The sequence below is a fragment of the Ursus arctos genome, unplaced genomic scaffold, assembly GCF_023065955.2.
Source record: "Ursus arctos isolate Adak ecotype North America unplaced genomic scaffold, UrsArc2.0 scaffold_30, whole genome shotgun sequence".
In the NCBI taxonomy this organism is placed as follows: domain Eukaryota; kingdom Metazoa; phylum Chordata; class Mammalia; order Carnivora; family Ursidae; genus Ursus; species Ursus arctos.
The window spans coordinates 17,349,892-17,366,747 of NW_026622986.1; the positions used below are offsets into that span (position 1 = coordinate 17,349,892).

The 16,856-nt window shown below is 35.9% G+C and overlaps 1 protein-coding gene across 23 annotated transcripts in view; it reads right to left on the bottom strand.

Annotated features, from left to right (window-relative positions):
- MLLT10 (MLLT10 histone lysine methyltransferase DOT1L cofactor) overlaps positions 1–16,856 on the bottom strand; it is a 232,109-nt gene that overhangs the window by 8,500 nt on the left and 206,753 nt on the right. For all 23 annotated transcript variants that reach the window (XM_057304613.1, XM_057304612.1, XM_057304610.1 and 20 more), the window contains 7 exons: positions 9,834–9,951; positions 8,421–8,493; positions 5,517–5,671; positions 2,928–3,116; positions 2,412–2,500; positions 1,913–2,274; positions 784–880 (listed from right to left, as the gene is read on the bottom strand). In XM_057304613.1, coding sequence (XP_057160596.1) covers positions 784–880; positions 1,913–2,274; positions 2,412–2,500; positions 2,928–3,116; positions 5,517–5,671; positions 8,421–8,493; positions 9,834–9,951 — 1,083 coding nt within the window. The remainder of the gene's footprint in view (positions 1–783; positions 881–1,912; positions 2,275–2,411; positions 2,501–2,927; positions 3,117–5,516; positions 5,672–8,420; positions 8,494–9,833; positions 9,952–16,856) is intronic.

Genomic DNA, 16,856 nt, shown 5'->3' on the forward strand with positions numbered 1-16,856 from the left:
ATGTCACTATTCTGTTCAAATCTTCCAATTAATTCTTTAAAATAATCCTGAAAGAAAACGTGAGGATATACGAAACAAGATTTTTAAAGTTGAGATAATTACTAAAACTAGTATACTATATACTATTTTGATATATTTTAAAGTTTCCACAATAGAAAAGTTAAAAAAAAAAATCACTAATGGCTTTTAATCATACTCAGAATCTAAACTTCCTGCCACAGACAGCCAAACAAGGTCCACCCGTGACTTTCTCTCCTCTGCACCAGCCTCTCTCTTACTCTGTAGTCACGGCAGCCTTCTTTCTAGTACTCAAAACAATAACACATGCAGTCTTTTCCAATGCCGCTCTCCCATTCCCGTGTCACAAATTCATGTTCCTTCAATTTATATTCAGGTCTGTGTTCAAAAGTCACCTACTCAAAGAGGCAAGACTCTGCTATCTAAAATTAGGCCCCAGTGCCAGTACTACCAAAAACCACACATTTATTGTCCACCTCCACTGCTGGAATGAAAGCCCATGAAAATACCAACTCTTACTCATCATCACGTTACCAGAGGCTACAGGAGCACCACAGCACTGTTCTAATATGTGTAAATGAATCAATGTAATGTCACTACAGGTATCATGGACTATACCAAATGGCAAGACAAACGATTTTTGGGTTGCGCATCGATAATGCTATTTCACAAAGTGGGTAAGTCAATACCCATGCTGAATGTCTATTACAGCCTAGATCACTTGCTCCTAATAAAAAGCAAATATTATCAAAAGGAAGAACTTACTGGTGTGAGCTGTTGAGAATTTAACAACTGCTGAAATTGCTGTTGGTGAAGAAATATTTGTCTTTGCTGGTCAGAAAGTAATCCTAGTCCTGAGGCACTGAAAAATGATTAAAGTTCTTATTTTCTACTATATATCTTTAATGTTTTTTAACATGTAAAATGAAAGACAACTTTTCGATTTGGTGTTTAATGAGCTAACAAGTCAAATCTTTAAATATAATACTTTCTGATAACAATCACGTACAAATTTCTATTTCTCCTCTCTGTGTGTTTACAGGTAAATAAGAATTCACATTGTCAAGAAATGTTTCGTTTTCCTTTTCATTATAAACCAAGAAGGCACTCAATACTTTATGGAACAGAAATTTAAATGTGTTTATAACATGCATGTGATAATTTTTAATTATTCAAGGATAATTTAACCCACTCTAAATAACACGTATGTAAAACAAGGAAAAAAATCCCAAGTACTAATTGACTTAACCTAACCTTTTTTAATGGTCCCAATGGAGAGTAAAATTAAACACCAAAGAAAAGGGAGCCAGAAAAATAGTTTACTAGTATCCATTGCGAATCCATTTAAAATGATTTATTCCTTAAATGTACGTTCAGTAACAACCTGGCTTTAGTCCCCTTATTTTGAACAGTCAAATGAAACTCCAGTACCATGAAACAGTTTCACTCACAGGAAATTCAAGATAATTTGATATAGGCCTTCATCATATATCAAAATTTTTAATTATAAAACTAGCAAAACTGCATGGCTGAATTTTAAGAAATTAAAATTCATTCATATACGATCTTCATTACAATATTATTTTTCCTCAGAATTTGTGATACATGAAGGTAATACACAAGGGGAGATAATATGGATCAAGACTGAAATTTTTAGCACAGAATATATTTAATGCTTTATTACTAAAAGTGATTTAATTTTGTTTTAATCTGAATTACTTAAATTTCAAAAATAAATGGCTCTCAGAATAATACACTTAATCTGGAAGTTTGCTAGATTTTCATTTCTTGATTACATCTACAAGAAGCACAGTAAAAATCCCAATCTGGAAGCATGACAATACTGGAACTATGTTGCATGAAGAACCCAAAATATACTGAGTGAGTTTCTTACCTGTTAGTCAGTGTAGCTGGCATTGGATGTGTTGCATTAGGTGGTACAGTGGTGTGGGTGAGGGGGGCAGGGTTCTGGGATATTGTGACAGGGGTCTGAATCACCCCATTTAAAGCTCCTACAATGCCATTAATTGCCAGTTGGTTACCTGGCAAAGCTCCAATTATTCCACCCACTCCAGGCACTGCAGGAATGGTGGATGTGACGGTCTGCATCCCACTAGCCAGTGCCCCCACTGTCACACCATTGACCTGCTGAACTCCACTAACACCTGAGCCCTGCTGAGCGGGACTCTGCCCAGCAGGAGGTGGAGTAGAAAGAGCAGAAGAGCTGCTGGTGCTTTGTCCACTGGAGGTTAAGTCCTAATGTAAGAAAGAACAGAAACATTAAGTTAGAAAGAACACAGCAAAACTGTTTAAAATCATCTTAAACCATTCAATGTGATATACTGTTGTTCATAAGAAAAACACAGAAATGAAACTAACCACACCAAAATTACCTGATTTAATACAGGAAGAGAATTATCAGGTAAAAAGCTGTTTCCTAGATGAGGGCTCTTACTGCTGTTCAAGGAATCAGTGGCAGGAGCTAGAATAATAAAAGACAAAAAGAAACCTATTTACCCTGCTAAATTACATTATGTGTAAGATTAAAGGCTTATCTAAAAGCTTATCCTGAAGCCCACATTAAAAACACTTAAATATTAAGTCTTGCTATACCTAATACCAGTTTAAAGGGAAAAATCTATAACTCTATTGAATACTATGGCTTTAAATCAATAAAGAGATCATTACGCATTTAAATAACTATTATAGTTAAATTATGTACTAAAGAAGTTAGAGCAAATTCAAGTTGATGACTTAACAGATTCTTCATGTTCTTTGAAAATAACCTATCATCACTTTTCTACTTCTTCATGTAACTGGTAACCAGTTATTATTTACTTATTATGAAAAAGATACTGAAAGTCTATCCTACTTTCCTTAGATATGCAGTTAAGTATTTTCATACTTACCATTCTGTGCTGAAAATGCATGCATTTGATGAGATGGACTAGGATTTGTAGTTATTGTTGGAAAAGGCACTGAGAGCTGTGCATTCAATAACTGAAGACGTTCCTTTTTGGCTGTCAAGTTTTTAATCTGCTCTTCCAATCTCCGATTTTCAACTTGAAGTTGGTGTAATGACTTCAGCATTCCTAAAACTAGCAAGCATTTGGATGGTTTTAATAAAGAGAAATTCCCACACAGGACTAAGTATTTTACAGACCTAAGTGTCAATAACTTTAAAAATAAGTAAATAGTACATAGTACTTTAAAATAGTAAAGTAGAAATTCTGTAAAGCATTTTCTTTTTTTTTTTTTTTTTTTTTAAAGATTTTATTTATTTATGTGACAGAGAGACAGCCAGCGAGAGAGGGATACACAGCAGGGGGAGTGGGAGAGGAAGAAGCAGGCTCATAGCGGAGGAGCCCGATGTGGGACTCGATCCCAGTACGCCGGGATCACGCCCTGAGCCGAAGGCAGACGCTTTTAACGACTGCGCTACCCAGGCACCCCGAAATTCTGTAAAGCATTTTCAAATTACTAGGTTTTATATTTAAATTTATACGCAGATATAAATATACCACAATATATTATGTGTACATATAAGCATAAAGGGATACTGGTCCTAGATGTACCTTCTGGAAACTTTGTTGCCACATATAAAAAAAAAAACAAAACCCACCCATCTGGTCTAGGTAGGTTCCATTCTCAAAGAAAAATGATGACATTTTATTTTCATCAAAATAAAAACCTAATTAAAAATTCAAAGTGCCTGCCATAATTTTTCATTAAAATCGTATTTAAAATGGGAAAGAATTACACCAATATCCTTCACCACAACAGAGAGCACAAGTTTTTATGTGCCGCTTGGTTAAGCTAAGCAAGCCACGAGACCGGGGGTGAGAAGCCAGCCTCCAAGCCCGGCGGCTCGGCATGCTGATCCACACATCGCCCAGCAGGGGGCAGTGTGTGCGCACCACAGCCCCCGCTCCCGGCTCCCGGCTCCCGGCTCCCGGCTCCCGGCTCCCGGCTCCCAGAGAAAAGCCGATCATCTGTAAACAGGCGGTTTCTGTCCTGCCTCATCACCTTAAGTAGTTTCAATTCCTTCCACAACTCGGACCTCTCAACTGACAACACTGAGTAGTTATGCCAGGGTGATGGACACTTTAAAAGTTCTCCGTACACATATTAAAAAGTTGTATTTGTTTAACATGCCCTCAGGGCCTTCAGAAGACATACGTGAAGCGGTACAGACATATATGGTCATCACCCAAGGACTTAACTTTTATCCCTCCTCTTCAAGATGCTACAAAGAAACCCTCAGTGTACCCAAATGAGATGCAATAAGACTACGCTAAACCTGTCCTCCAGCTATCACGTTTAAAGGATTATCCTGGCATGAATTTCCTCACAATTAGCATTTTTCGTCAAGGCACCATTCATAAAAAATAAAACAAAACACCAAAAAACTCCCCAAAATACCAATTTGCAGCACTTGTCTACTAACAATAAGTAAAATGTTTTATTTTGATACAATAAAGCTGTAAAAGCCTATATACCAAAATTATAAAAACTACCTATTTTTTCCCCCAAAATATATATCCTTAACAAAAGGCCACTTCCCCAGCTAACTGTCACTTATAGTAACTTTGCTTTTTTGGCATTTTTCACCCATGATTCTCCCTAATACTTAACACTGAAAAATACTAAATATGTATATAAAGTACATATATTACATAATTTTATAAGTTAATGACATATAACATACAAGATATAGATAATTTAGTAATTCTTATACTTTCTCATACAAATTCTAAAATTAAGAAGACAGTTGGCTGTACTTGACTATACGCATTTTTATTTTACTTTTTCAAAATTATTTTGGGGCAGGGGGGCACGGGCAGAGGGAGAGGGAGAGAGAAACTCAAGCAGACTTCCCACTGAGTGAGGAGTCTGATGCGGGGCTTGATCTCAGAACCCTGAGATCATGACCTGAAACCAAGAGTTGGACATTCAACCAACTGAGCCACCCAGGCGCCCCTGGTGAAATGCATTTTTAAAAATGAATTCTCCAGAGGTAAGCTAAGTTTTCTTCAAACAATTAAGCTAAGAGAAGATATAACTCATGTATTTTCATAAAATTTAAAAACTGCTAAGAACATCGTACCAATATTAAAATAATTCAAAACAGTAACAATAACCACTAAACAGGTAAGTGCTTACTATGAGCTAGGCAATGTTCTTCATGGTTTTCATGCCATTTAATGATCAAAACAACACTATGATACAGGTACATTATTATTCCCACTCTACAAATGGGAGATAAAGTACACATGAAGAAACTTGCCCAAGATCATATCGTTAATAACAGGTAAAGAGGATTCAAGTTCAGCGGTAAAACTGTAGAATTGGCTCTATTAATCCACTACACTACTTTCTTTCCATATTATATAAAACATATTTCATAATTTCACTGCTATTGATGAAGTGTGACTGCTGCATTTATCCATCCATCTGGCTGTCCATCCATCTTTTAAAGACATGAAAAGAATACTTACTGTCACTAGGAGTACCCTGTTCTAATAAAAACTGCTGTCCTTCACTCCACTGCCTCTCCAAAAGCTGTTCTATGCTGGCTGCTACTGGAGGCAGATTTTCCAAACTGCTGTTGACCGGTTGATCATAGCGAACTTGTAAGCTGCTTACAGGAGATCTGTTGAAAATATTAATTCTCGGGTTAAACAGAAAGAGAGTGCATTCACATTTCTTACCTTATGCTGACCCTTTCCCTGTAAAAGTCTTCTAACTCCAGGCTGCCTATGCTGGAAGAATGATAAAACCATAATCCACCCTAAAATTGAGTAATTACCATTCTTCCTCCCCAAATTATAAAATCAGGGGAGTAGCTGTCTATATACTCAGCAATTAAAAACCACTAGGAAATATAAACACCTCCCCCAATAATCTCTGAAATAGGCTGTAAAAGAACCTGATATAGCTTTAGACAAAAGGGGGAAATACAGTATTAGAAAACTTTAAAATAATCAGCCAGAAGAGAAGAGTTCCACGATCCTATTTTAATATACAAAATATCAGAATAACACTGTACAATTATAATAATATAGGAAGCATTTTAATTTACAACCGAGAGAATCTCAATTATCAGTAAAAAGAAATTTTTAATAATTCTGAAGGAGCCTTTTGTTATAAAGTAAAAAAAATATGGATTTTCTAGTATTTACAGGATTAAGGAGCATTAGCAAGACCAAAGTAATTTTTAGCTGAACCCTTTATACAATTTTTTTCTAAAATGCCTTGGATCTGTACTTCAAGTGGTAATAACTTAATCAAGTCTTCCAAAACAAATATTACTTATATTAAGATGAACATGTAATGGTCTCTCATCCATTTTTTGTTTTAAATTAGTACACGTGGCCATTTCTGCTCTCCAGCCTCCACACTTATGTAATACATTAGTAAAGGGCTTTAGACTTTCCAAAGTGTTTCCACATAACTAACTACCTCATATGATCTTCATAACAACTAGTGAGAAGTCAAAACCCGTCTTATTGGTTCCATTTCTATATGAGGAAACACGATGGGGCTTCAGAGACTTGTGCAAAGACAGGCTGCTGGTGAAGGGCGGAGGGCTGGGTGCGGCTCGGGTCTTCTAAAAGCCGCCGCTGCAGTGTGCTTCTCTACCAAATCTCTCTCAACAAGTTAAACAAACGAGGTTTTTTATTCCACACGCAAACATCACGTGCTCCATACAGTTGACCATCCCTCTCCAAATAGTGTATGATGCCATGATAATTGAGGTTATTACATTTCAGGCTGATTTTTAAATGGTAATATAAAGTTAGAAATATATGCTAAAAATAATTTGGTAAAATTTATTCTTTTAAATGTTTTATCCATTTAGCTAATGAAAGACTAAGAACTGTGCTACGCAAAATAGCACTGAGAGATCTTACAAAATTTCTAGGTAGCTTCGAGGATATTTTAGGCTTAAGAAGGGAACACAGAAATGCTTCCTCCACTAAACACATGAGCAAAAGCCCATTAGTTTTCTTCGAAAAGAGAATTAAATAGTACAGAAATAATCACAGCATAAAATTATAGATTAGTGAGTTGATGTTATCAGTGTATGCTTCAGATTCCTAGTTGGAAAAGAAGGAATATTTCATCTCCTCCAGAGTTCAATTAGGGAAAATAATATATTTTTAGATCACCCAGGAATTTTGTAGGAAAAGACACTACTGGATGTACCACTTTCTAGAAAATAGCAAAATTAGAGGTTACTGAACTAATCTAATGATAAAGATGTTCCTTAAGACATCACCAATATATCAGCAACATAATAACAGATATTCACGGTATCACTGCATAAAAATCTAAATTTTTAATGAATTTTTAAGTTCCCATAGTTGAAAAATGTTCATTTCCCATAACTGAAAAAAGACTCCAGAATGGGCTTTTACCTCCTGCTGTTCTCCATTCTCACCCACTCTAACCACACTTGAGGCAGAGTTTGCAAAATTAGAGAGCAGAGAGAAAACAAACTGAAAGAAGGTACAGAAATTGAAAGTAGAATACAATTAATAAAAAGAGAGCCACAGCCTAAAGTTCCACTGGTTCTATAAATTAATACAATATTCCCTTCTGCCATACTGCCCACTGAGAACAGAAGATGTGGGGCACTTAGACCATGCTCAGAGAAATTCAACCCTTTCCATAGAATTGTGGTAAGAACGCTAACAGGAAAAACCTTAAATACATTACACAAGGTACCTAAATTCTATCATATAGTATCTACAACCATTTCACAGACTGTAATAATTTGTTATACTTTGATTCAAACAATTTTAGGAACTAGAGGGATTTTTTTTTTTCAAAAGTTTATCTTTTTCTTAGTAATCTCTACACCTAATGTGGGATTCAAACTTAAGACCCCAAGATCAAGAGCTGAATGCTCTTCTGACTGAGCCAACCAGGTGCCCCAAGAACTAGAGGGATTTTTGAAATGAGCCCCAAGAGCTAGGAACTTGAGACAAAAGGGTTAAGTGCTTTGCCCACAACAGCGTCAAAACTGGAATCCAAAGTTGAAAGCCTTGAGTCTTGTACCTTTAACAGGTTTAAAGACTATTTTATGACCAAAAAGAATTAGCCAAATTAATGTATTTAATAGTACCAGCAGCTAAACAGACAAATGATAAAAACAAGAGAGTTGAAACTGATTGGAAATCTAAGAAAAGGGACATCTTCTTAAAAGCTTAGAAATCTAACCATGTCTTCAATATTCAAATTAATTTAGAATCATTTTTCTTGACAGTCCAGACATGCTTCTTATCTACAGAATGCTTTTACAGCCTCACAAATGTATGCTCTGATAGGAGATAAAGAAGTTTCCAAATCTCAAAATGTTTCCTTTGCCTATACTCTGCAGAGTAAATAGCGCTTACCGTGGTGAGAGACTTCCTCGGGGCGAGCTTCCTCTGCCAACAAGGCTGCGGCTATTGTCTCCAAGATCTTGATCTGCAGTGTAAATATTTCATAGCTGATAAAGTGACTCTCACTAGATAAGAGGTTTTAAGCTCTTGCCCTGATTTTTCCTAAAACATACATAAAACCTTTACCACTATCTTTGCAGTTACTATGAAAGTAGAAGATCTAGTATGTAGCTAGTTCAGAATTGCTGAACTGTGGCATGTAAGGCGTTGTCCCTACACGTTTTTGTGGGTGTAGAAGGCCGTGGATTATGTTCCCTTCTTTCATTCCTTTCAATTTTACAGCACAGAAGCGTGGTTTGCATTTGCAGTACCCTCCCCTCAGCCACTTTTAATTTCTACGGTTAAAGTAATGAATCACAGCTGTGGACAGCTAATCTGTATGCTTATCACAGCAAATCCTTATGCTTTGTATTTTTTAACACTTTGCATCCCAAGACAAGTCATAAAATGCATAATGTATTATTACATAGAGTCACACACCATAACTAAAATTACATATATTACATGGATCCTCACACCAAGAATAAAATTAAACACTAAAAATTTAAGTTGACAAAAACAAGTAGGAATATTCTGTACTTAGAAAGGAAAAAATTAATTTCTTCAAAATAACTCTTAGATAACACCGAATATCTCTGCTTGAAAAGTAACTTGTATTTCTCCTACAGTCAGTTCCTTCTAAAATCACCCTATCTGGCCTCTTTCAAGGTTGTCCTCCCCCCCCCCCTTATTCTGAGTCAGGTAACCTCTGACCCTTAGAGGGTAAAGACATGACTGATCCATTCTTGGTGAACTGCTAAACCCATTCCCTTCCCCCAAACAGGCATGACTACTTGGACATGTCAACAAATCCTTAAGGATGGAATGAAACAAAGCAAATCCAGTGGCTCATTAAAACGGTATAAGAGGCAAATGCTACAAAATGTCAACTGGTAAAAATTCACAGGATTACTAAACACTGTAGAAATTCTTTAACAGGATTTTTTTTTAACCAAGTTTGTGTAATGCAATTTCATGAATTATGCAAATAAAGGTTTAGGCTATTCACAGAAAAGCCCAGTGTTACGTTACTTTCATTGCACAGAACTGAGAACTGAACACATCAATCAGAAAAGTCACAGGAGACGTTGTTGCGCCCCTGCCCGCGGATGGCTCTGCTGAAACACGTACACTGCAGACAGCAGAAAGACGTCACAATTCTGAAGCACAGCACACTATTTACTTCCAACTGTGACTCTTCGGGGGGGGGGGGGGGCGGAGGCACAACCCTATATGAACCACACCTTTAGACTTTTCCAAGAAAATGAGCCAATGGGGGTGGGGGAATTACACTGGGGGAGAATTTAAAATTTGCTGAAAACTTACCTGTTTGATTATTTTCAGACTGAACTATGAGAGCTGCCATTGATGAGCTTGGATTTAATCTACTGCCATACACATGAGATGGTGCTTGACTAAGCGAAGATCCAGAGAGGGTATTTGCCTAAATGGAAAGAATGACCAAGATAAACGAATGTAATTGAAAATATCTTCATATTTTTCCTCCTAAAAGACCTAGTAACTATTTTGTCCAACCTAAGAATATAAGCAAACATTCCTGACTTTCTGAAGAGCAAATTTCATTTTTACTTGTTTTACCATTCCAACATTTCAATTTTTGAAAAGTTACAGAATTCCAAATTTGAAAAATTAAGACTGGCATAAGGTTATTCTTGCTTTAATTTCAAAGTATCTAGTCACTAACAAAACCCAATGGCATGTGAACATATGACTAATTATTTAATCTTATTAAACCATTTACAAAATAAGGGCAGGTAGACAACAGATGTCTAACAAATGCTTCATCTCTTACATCACAGGCTGGCGAAGGAGGTCAAAAGGTCCAATTTCTACTTTTAGTATTTTAACTATACAGAGCTATATTTCCATTGCTTAACTCTGTCATTAGTAAAACCTGCACACTATTCTGTTACTTCCTATTTTGATAGACTTGGAAGCCTGCTGCTTTTTCTGTTTTGTTTTGTTTTTATTTTAAAAGAAAGCAAACAGGCATCACAAGTATGTTTTCTATACAATGCAGAGCTCAACGAATCACAGCTTTGCCCTGACCCCATATAAGGCACTGTCTTTTTGGCAGGAAGCCAGCTCCACTAACTGGAGAGCTGGTCCAAAGTTTGTAATTCATTCATGTTGCTAACCACAATTCTGAAGGCCTCTACTGGGACTGGTGCCAAACAAGCGAAAATGAACCCTTAAACAGATGAAGCTAAGGAGGCTGGCCAAAGTCTTGCGTAATCCAATGTAATAAAAATGCCTTCTTTGATGTGAATACTTTCTCCCACTTTCTAAGAATATTATAACCTTAAAATGTGGCATTTTGGAAGCAAATCTCTTGTACACAAAATACTGTTACTCAAAGAAGGCTATTACTAGTATTTGCCTGAAATACTTTTCAGATTTAACAGAACCACAAATTTTTTAAGTGGACTTCATATTCCTTTTCATGAATGAAATCAAACTTAAGCTTTATAAAAATGAAATCATTATATAGTTATTTCAGAACAGAATTTTGGAAAATAATGTCAAAGGACTGAAGCACTTCTAATATAAAGAAGTTGAATAAGAGCAAAACAAAAGATGGGGAACACTCTAACATGCACAACTGCACACAGGAGACCAACATAACACAGTGGTTATAACGAGGAAATATTACAGAAAATAAACTGTGTTTCTGGAAAGACTCAGACCCTGACATTATATATGGCCTCTAGCCAACTTACTGGGCATGAAAATTGGACTTTACAATTCACAGAAATAGTCTGTGATGTAGAATCCTGTCCTTGTTTTCCATGTCTCAAAGGGTATATTTTCTAGCTCATTCTTTCATGTCTAAGTTTAATTCGTCAATTTTCGGTTTCATTTTTCCTCTTATTAAAGATGTTATAGAAAGTCAATAAGTTTGTACTGTAAAGTCTTCTTTAATGATCAATTAGCCCTCAGGAAAAGGTAAGGCGTAATTTTAACCTCAAGATCATACCAGACACTTACCATGTATTTAGTAGTACAGCATACTAAAATACAAAGTTCATAAATGGAAATATACTTAAGATTTTTCTACATCTCCAGAAGTCAACTACCTGGAAATCTTGGCTACTCCTAAAATAACTTAGGGTAAGAAAAATCACCAAACAGACAAACAGAAAGACCAGATGTTACCAGTCCCATGTGTAAACATCTCAGGTACCATGTACTTAAAAAATATCCTTTGCAGAACCAATTTGCTGTTATTCTAGATATAATTCTAAAAAGATCTAAATAAGCATATAAAAGATGAGAAGTAGAAAATTAATTAGAAAGAGGAAGAAAAGTCAGTTCTTGAGACATTTGTTGGCAGCAGTAATCAACAGCTAACAGTAGAAGAAGAAAGAGAAAAATATGAGCAAGACTGACAGCATATTCCAGAGTGCTGCTAAAGTGGTGCTCACGGAACATGGACATCTAAATGCCTCGGCATCTGTATCTTAGCCTTCTGCTTCCCCTTTTTCATGCAGTCATCTATAAGGGTTGAAACCTAACTAATATTATACCAGTTGGACCACTTTTTCAGTTCCAATTATCAGTTTTATGAGATGCCTTAGTCTCTTGGTAAGAATCAAAAATCCTACTCCTCAGAAAAACACTTTTTTTCAGGAAGGGCTCTTTCTGCAAGGGCTTTATATTTATCCTTATTAGCTTCACATTTTTTGATGCAGTCTTCAAATTATCTTAGTTACTCTATCACACATTGGCTCCCATACTACAAGATCACAACGCAAAGCAGTACTGCACGGTAACTGATCTGCATAATGACCACCATCAGGAAGAAGATAAATAGTTAGCATAATTCCAAACAAAGGAAAGTCTGTATTTTATAAAGGTGGCAAGCAAAAGTAAAATTAATAATAAAATAAAAACCTAAAATGGGAATACATTCTTCCTTATCCTAAATGACCAATTCCCCAAATTCCCTGAATGAGTAAAAATTATCTGGTAGTTTGTTTTTTTAAAAATTATTGCATTTATTGAAACCAGAAACTTTGGAAAGAGATTAAAAGTTATTAATTTTATCAGGTAGCATTTTGTGGTGTGTTAAAACATCTAAACCACTCTACATTAAAACTCAAATCATTGGGGGTGGGGGAATGGGATAGGCTGGTGATGGGTAGTAAGGAGGGCACGTATTGCATGGTGCACTGGGTGTTATACGCAACTAATGAATCATGGAACTTTACATCAAAAATCAGGGATGTACTGTATGGTGACTAACAATATAATAAAAAATATTATTATAAAAAAACAATAAAATTAAAAAATTTAAAAAATAAAACTCAAATCATTAATAATATCATTTTAAGTGGTAACATGAGTTACTAAAGAATCCACAAATGTCTGACACTGCTTAGCCAATACTTCTGCAATGATGTTTAGAAGGGTTAATGTTGGGAACCCATGATAACTCTGTTGCCAACTCAGGGCCAAGAAACCCCATCGGTTTAGTGAAAAACTTAGTAGCAATGAAGAAGGGTAAGCAGGGCGGGGGGTGGGGGCTGTGACTTCTTGAGGAAAGCATACACATAACGTCAGACATCTTGTAGACTCAAAAATTTCTATTTTTAATAAGTGAAAGCACTAAGATTCTGGGGGATAGAAGGAAATCCATGTAAATAAAGAAACACTGGTTAAGAAGCATAAAGGGCATTGAAAGCTTTCACTGTAAGAGAAATCTGGAATAAAGGAAACATACACACTTCTTCCACAGCATACTTTGGAAATGAATGTTTCAAAGTGCATTGAAAGCCAATTATTAATACACCATAAGCCTGCTTCAGAAGACCTGGTATAAAAAACTGGCAATTCTTTTTGGAGAGAAGTACCTACCTTAGGACATTTTAATTTTATCTTGCCCAGGTAAGGAGAATGGCTAACTCAGGAGCAGAGATCCTCCTTGAATCTACTGGCACTGTAAGTATGAATTGTTAACTCTGGGGAAGCTGAGTCAAAGATATCATGATATATGGGAACTCTACTTTTGCAACTTTTCTATATACATCTATAATTAATTTAAAATAAGAAGTTAAAACAAACAAAAAAATGATTATGGGGTGCCTGGGTGGCTCAGTCGGTTAAGCAGCTGACTTCGGCTCAGGTCATGATCTCAGGGTCCTGGGATCGGCCCCGAATCGGGCTCCCTGCTCAACTGGGAGTCTGCTTCTCCCTCTGCCTCTCCCTGCTAGTACTCTCTCTATCAAATAAATAAAAATAAAATCTTAAAAAAAAAAAAGGTTCTAAAACAAACTGGTTACTTGACTTCATAGTGTCCCACTGAAATATCATCTACTCAACATGTGAAGACAGGTGTTAGATCAAGATAAAAACATGTAATAAATATTATAAGTTCATATTGCCATAATAAACTTCTGCTTTAACTTCCAATACATATCTTAGACTTTTTTGTTTCCTTCTCAAGATTAATAATTGAAAGGGACCACTTCTACTCAAGATGTTATATGACACGTATTCTAATACTTTAGTAAAAGCCTCACTAAGAGAAGTACAATTATTTTACAAGATGGACCCAAAGGCAAGTAGAGTAAGAATAAATTGAATAATTATTGAGGTAAATTTAAGCCACTTTGGAAAAATAATACGTTTAGGTGCCTGAGTCAAACAATCCTAAGCAAACTTAGAATAAGTTATTATGCTAAAACATCTAGGAAGATAATGCAGGTCTCTACCATGGCAGTATTCAAATTCAAAGCAAATCAAAGAAATTTAGTGTTTCCTAAGTAGATTCACAGACCATATTAAAATATTAACAAGATTAGGGGGCGCCTGGGTGGCACAGCGGTTAAGCATCTGCCTTCAGCTCAGGGCATGATCCCAGCGTTATGGGATCGAGCCCCACATCAGGCTCCTCTGCTAGGAGCCTGCTTCTTCCTCTCCCACTCCCCCTACTTGTGTTCCCTCTCTCGCTGGCTGTCTCTATCTCTGTCAAATAAATAAATAAATAAATCTTTTAAAAAAAATATATTAACAAGATTAAAATGACATTTCAGCTTGAAATTTCCCCTGTTGATAACAGTTCACTCCTATATTCCAAATGTCTGCTTATGACCATAGAGAAGTTTTTAAAAGAACTCTAGTTGTAAAGTAACCTTACCAAATTCCTAGGCACTTGGCCCCTTCTGAAAGAGTTAGTTGTGGAGGAGAAAAGAGTCAGGCTAAAGCCTCTCAGTTATTTGAATATCAGACTTAAAACCGGATGTTTTCCTTTAGGGTTTTTTCTCCCTAATGTTGGTAAAGGCAGAATAATAAAGAATAAACAAAAAAAATTAAGATTGAGAGAACATAACCTATAAAAACTTCACCTCTGTAAGTATCACAGCAATACATCATCTAGAAGTGTAGAGGGGGGCGCCTGGGTGGCACAGTGGTTAAGCATCTGCCTTCAGCTCAGGGCATGATCCCAGCGTTATGGGATCGAGCCCCACATCAGGCTCTTCTGCTATGAGCCTGCTTCTTCCTCTCCCACTCCCCCAGGTTGTGTTCCCTCTCTCGCTGGCTGTCTCTATCTCTGTCGAATAAATAAATAAAATCTTAAAAAAAAAAAAAAAAAAGAAGTGTATAGGAAACTTCTTACCCTCCATCAGAAGGAAGGGGTTATAGCAAGCATTTTTTAAATGCACAATTAACCTGTCAATAAACACTGAAGTCAAACAAGCTCTAAAACACAGGAGAGCTGTTTCTTCAAGCGTCCCAACCCTGACGTGATTTAAAAATACATTCATCCAAAATCTTGTCAGACTCACTAAACTGAATATTACTTTTAAATTTTCGATTTCATATACAATCTTAGAAGAAAAAACTTTTCATCATCACTGTATCTGCCACAAATCAAGCTTTCTCACCTTGGGCAAGGTGCTAACCCTCTTTGCCTTCAATTTCCATGGGTAAAAATGGAACTAATAATAGCACCTACCTCATAAGAATACTGAGAGAATTAACTGAGCTAGTATATAGGGCTTATAAAGAATTCTTGCCACATGGTAAGTACTTAAATTTTAGCTTATTTTAAAAATTATTTTCATATGCTATTATGACTTCCATATTTTCCATCAACATCGTCAGAGAATATCATTTATTGATTATATTTTGATATTAACACAGCTATATTTCAAAGATTAAAACCTATTTCCTTAAGAAAAACTAGATAGTATAAATGTCTCATTATGCAATTATATTTTAATCTATGTAGTCTATAAGAACATAGCAATACTGCCAATATAATGTAGGGATTCAAATATTTTAATGATAATTTATATATTTTTTCAATTTGCAAACACAATTTGACTAGAAAAGTTTCCAGGAAAAATCAGAGAACAATGCAAAGTTTCATATATTCTCCAACTCAATCCAAACTTTGCACTATGAAACATATTCTGATAACAGACCCCATTCTGTGTCAGCTCCCACCAGTAAGGCTTTAATACTCAGTGTGTGATGAGAGATGAAACCAAGTGTGAACAACTTTCAGGTCCCATGAGTAGGCTGACTGTTAAAGCTGTCAGGTTCAATTGCATCATTCCACATTATTCAATGCCCCAAACTGCTCCCTAATTGTTAGGAGCTTAACGTATTCAAAACCATTGTTTAGGCTAATGCTGAAATGCCCCACAATTGAGTTTCTATAAAGTAGTGGGAGGGATTAAATTGTTGTTAAACCATCGCTGAACACTCATGATTGGACAACAGGACTGTACAGAATAACCATCCAATTCTAAGCAGGTTTCCTAATTGGTTAATACCTAATCAATATATCACCCATCTTTTGCAGAAAAAATTAAGTCCCCCAGGACCAAAGCAGCTATTGAAATAATTTAAGAACTGGAAAGACCTCAGTCAACAGCTGAACCTAAAATGGCTAAAATTCACAAATCTATGTTAACATGGAATTATATATTTTAACAGAAAAAATTTTAATACTCTTTTTAGTAACAAGTGTTTCTGTACAATTTATCTCACCGGTAAACAGGCTGTTTCTGTATCAGCTGAAACTAAGAGTCCTATAATAATTGTAATACCATAATAACCATTAAATCCAGAGTACTTTATGGTCTACAAAGTATTTATTCTCATTTGATCTTCATAACATATCAGTCCTCATAGCAGGTAGGACAGGTATTTAAAGTATTTGATTTTACGTACGAAAAAAATTGACAAAATTAAAAAGACCTACCCATAGTCACACTAGTGAGTAGCAAAGCTGCTGGAATCCAAGATTTCTGACTCAAATTTCTGCTATTTGGCATTGTGTCACACAAATGGACACAGTGAAATTCCTAACAATGT